Source organism: Aplysia californica, unplaced genomic scaffold, assembly GCF_000002075.1.
Source record: "Aplysia californica isolate F4 #8 unplaced genomic scaffold, AplCal3.0 scaffold00037, whole genome shotgun sequence".
Classification (NCBI taxonomy): domain Eukaryota; kingdom Metazoa; phylum Mollusca; class Gastropoda; order Aplysiida; family Aplysiidae; genus Aplysia; species Aplysia californica.
The window spans coordinates 500482-504186 of record NW_004797307.1 but is presented as its reverse complement, the minus strand read 5'-3'; the positions used below and the strand labels follow the sequence as shown (position 1 = coordinate 504186).

At 41.5% G+C, this 3705-nt stretch overlaps 1 protein-coding gene across 1 annotated transcript in view; it reads left to right on the top strand.

Annotated features, from left to right (window-relative positions):
• Positions 1–3705, top strand: part of LOC101860234 — a gene marked incomplete in the record, with an annotated part of 177628 nt that overhangs the window by 48480 nt on the left and 125443 nt on the right. The window contains 1 exon segment of the mRNA XM_035973942.1: positions 1896–1989. Within this exon segment, the coding sequence (XP_035829835.1) occupies positions 1896–1989 (94 nt within the window).

Sequence of the window (3705 nt, the reverse complement as noted above, 5' to 3'; positions counted from 1 at the left end):
TTCTCTCTCTCTCTCTCTCTCTCTCTCACACACACACACACACACACACACACATACACACACACACACACGCGCGCGCGCGCGCGCCGCGTAAAACATTTCACATGCACGAAAAAAAAACCTATTCCACCACACGGAAAAGAACTTTCTCAGCCATACATGAATTACATTTGCATCAGGACATCAGTGATAACAATTACGTTAACACATTAATTAAACAAATGAACCTTTAGCAATCGCTTGAAAGTTGGCTTTTTAGATGAGTTGCTTCTCTGAGATTGTGGAACAAGGAATTTCACATTATATGAGGCGCAACAAAAAAAGAAACGAACAAAAAACGAACAAAAATAAATTTCTGCCATCTTTGAAAACTTGAATGGCGTCATTATCCCTCTGCGCTCATCCACGGTAGGTAAGAAAAATCATCTAGATGTCGAAATGCTTCGGTGAATAAACAGAGAGCTTGAACTGTCTGAAAAAAGGAACATTTTGATAGGGCATGTTAACATCAAGCGAGGCACGATCTGTGGTCCAGTATAAAGATCTTTTTTTTTTCAAACGTGACGTTTTGTTCCCTAGTATCCCCGAATTTGGCACTATAATTTTGAATAGGCTGCAGCTGCCAGCAGTATTACATTATCCTTTATATAAGTTGGAAAATGTTGTACAATCAGCACTTGGCCAAGAACGAGAAGATTTGCCTGAAGGCGATAGGGGGTGCATAGAGGAAAGGAGAAAGGCTTATTTTTGTTTTTAAATTATGTAGAAACTAGGAGTTTTACGACTGGGAGCTCTCGTGGCCTAGGGGTTAAGGTGTTGGCCTTTCATTCAAAGGTCCAGGGTTCGAATCCGGGTAGTAACCCAAAAATGTTCTTCTCTAAAATTGTCTCCGTTCACTTCCTTTCCTACTCTCTAACACTGTTCTGTCGTCTGCTTTCGTCTCATCTTTCTGCCCCCACCCCTTCACCTCCTGTGCCCCCTCCTCTGGGCTCCTGACTCTTTCTGCAGCCTTTCTACTGCTACTCCTTGGCTCATTTTTACTTCTGTCCTTCAGGCACACCCCTGATCTTATGGTAGGGCAAAATTCAGAATGTCCTACCAAACTGAAAGTGTTTAATGTGTCCCGCGCGCTCGAATGACCTTATGCAGGTGCGAGCGCCGTAAAGCACTTATTAAAAAAGGCGGTGCTTTGCGCAAACTGAAAAAAAGATGTATAATTCAAACAAACAAACAAACAAACAAACAAAGGAAAAAGAAAAAAGCTAACAACAACAGCAAAGACCATGGTTATTTGACAAACGAGGCTATACCACGTACAGTTGGACCAATAATTAACAGTTCTGGGACAAACTTGGCCTCCAGTCAGTCTGCAGCGTAACATAAGACTGGTTTGGTATTACACGCCACGATCTAGCCTATCTTTAGTACCCCTGGTAGTCAGAAGGTGAGAGGGATTAAACTGTTCACACACTTGAACAAGTTTTCTTTTTCTTTTTTATGGTTAGTGTTTTTCCGTCGCTACCTGGATTCGAACCCGGGACCTTTGAATGAGAGGCAAACTCCTTAACCTCTAGGCCACGAGAGCCCTCGGAAAAGCCTGCGTCTGGACAATGAAAATGTGTCTTATCTTATCTCATCCCTTCTCCTCTCCTCTGCTCTCCTCTCCTCTCGTCAACTCTCCTCTCCTCTCATCTCCTCTCATCTCCTCTCATCTCCTCTCATCTGATCTTATCTTCTTATCTTATCTTATCTTCTTTTCTTATCTTATCTTATCTTATCTTATCTTATCTTATCTTATCTTATCTTATCTTATCTTATCTTATCTTAAAGAATAAGACGAGTGTGTAATTTTTGTGAAACACTACAGTGCTTTTTCCCCCCTTTCGTTTTTGTAGGGAGTCCTGGTGCTGGAGATACTATGGCCGATCCTTATCGTGGGCATTGTGGCTATCATGAGACTTGGAGTACCACCTTTCCGGGTGGGCAACTGTGAGTATTTTATTATAATGTTGTTTTTGTTGCTGTTGTTTTTGTTGTTGTTGTTGTTTGTGTTGTTGTTGTTGTTATTGGTGGTGGTGGTGGTGGTGGTGTTGGTAGCATTGCTGCTGTTGTTATGCTATTGCTATGCTGTTTTAAGCTGTTGTTGTTATGCTGTTGCTATGCTGTTTTATGTTGTTGTTTATAGCTGTTGCTGTTACTATTGTTGTAATGGCTGTTGCTGAGGTTATGATTATTGTTGCTGTTGCTATTGCAATTGCCGTTGATGCTGTTGTTGTTGTGTTTTTTAATATTGTAGCTGTTATTGTAATTGATGTTTCTGCTGTTATTGTTACTCGTGTTTTGCTGATGATTCTGTTTTTTACTGTTACTGGTGTATTAGTTACTGCACTGTTATTGTTGTCATGGTTGTTTGTGTTGTTAGTGCTGTTGTTTCTTTTCTTGTCATTGTCGTTGGATTTACTGCTGTTGCTGCTGCTGCTGCTGCTGCTGCTGCTGCTGCTGTTGTTGTTACTGTCGCTGTTTTTGTTTGTTCTGATATTGTTGTCACCGCTGTTGTCGTCGTTTATCAATCAGTTTTCGGGCCTTGGCCTCTGCCCAGTCGTTTCCTCAGAATTTCAAAGTTCTGTCTGACATTTTGGGCCATTTTGAGTTAGTTTGACCATGAGATGAGAAATCAAATGCTTTATCTGCTCTATCAAAATCGTAAGATTATTCTGAGTCATTATCAAGATGTTCAAATAATTGAATTCGAAAAAGCTTTACGTGATGTGAAACTCATATATCTCAAAACTAGGTATTGAGCAGATAGAACTTTGTAATTCTGAGGTAGCGAAGTGCCACGAAAGCTGTGTACAGTTATGTGAGGATCAACCTATGGACTGTTCCCTAACTCAGTAACTCACTAAGAGTGCCCTCCCACTAGATCTGTTTTCAGTTCGTGTCAGGCAGTTGACCCTTGATCTGTCATCGGAAGGCAATAGATCGGCTCTTTAACTAAACATTAGTGGCCTACTGCATCCGTTTCGTCTTCCGTTTCAGATCCGGAGGTGAATACAGCTTTTTATCGAAACGAAACATTTTAGCGCAGCACTAAAATCTACCCGCCTTGTATCTGGCAGACAAGGAGTATGTCACAGGGTCACCGTTTTAAATACAGACAGGCCGCGTTATTCCTTCCTTTCCCATCAAGCCTTCTCCCAATAACACCACTGACTTTTTCTCTTCCTTGTTGTTCTCTGTTATGTGTGGTCCAACCATTTCAAGAAGAACGTCTCTGGCTCCATTCGAATGTAAGGAAGACATTTCTCTCTTTCACTTAGAATTTGATCTAACAGATGGTGGTACTCGCCATAAACGTCTCTTTCTTTAAATATTGGATGCACCCAAAAACGTCTCCGTTTAGATCGTTTTCTTTTTAATCACAGTAGCAAAATTGTTTGCAACCTCTTCACGTCATTATTGTACACTGAGCATATTCCTGACGCGTAGTCAAACGTCGAAACGGATTCAAATCGAGTGGAACACAGCTTTCATTCGATTTTCACCCGTTTCAATGTTTTATCGAAAGGGCGCAGGAAGGAAAAAAGGCTGGAAGCCGGATCTAGTGGGTTGGCACTCTCAGGACATGCGTTCTGGTCACGGACAATGGAAGCTGGAAGACGGGCTGTTGGACTCCTTCTTTCCTTTCAAACAATTATCGTTCTC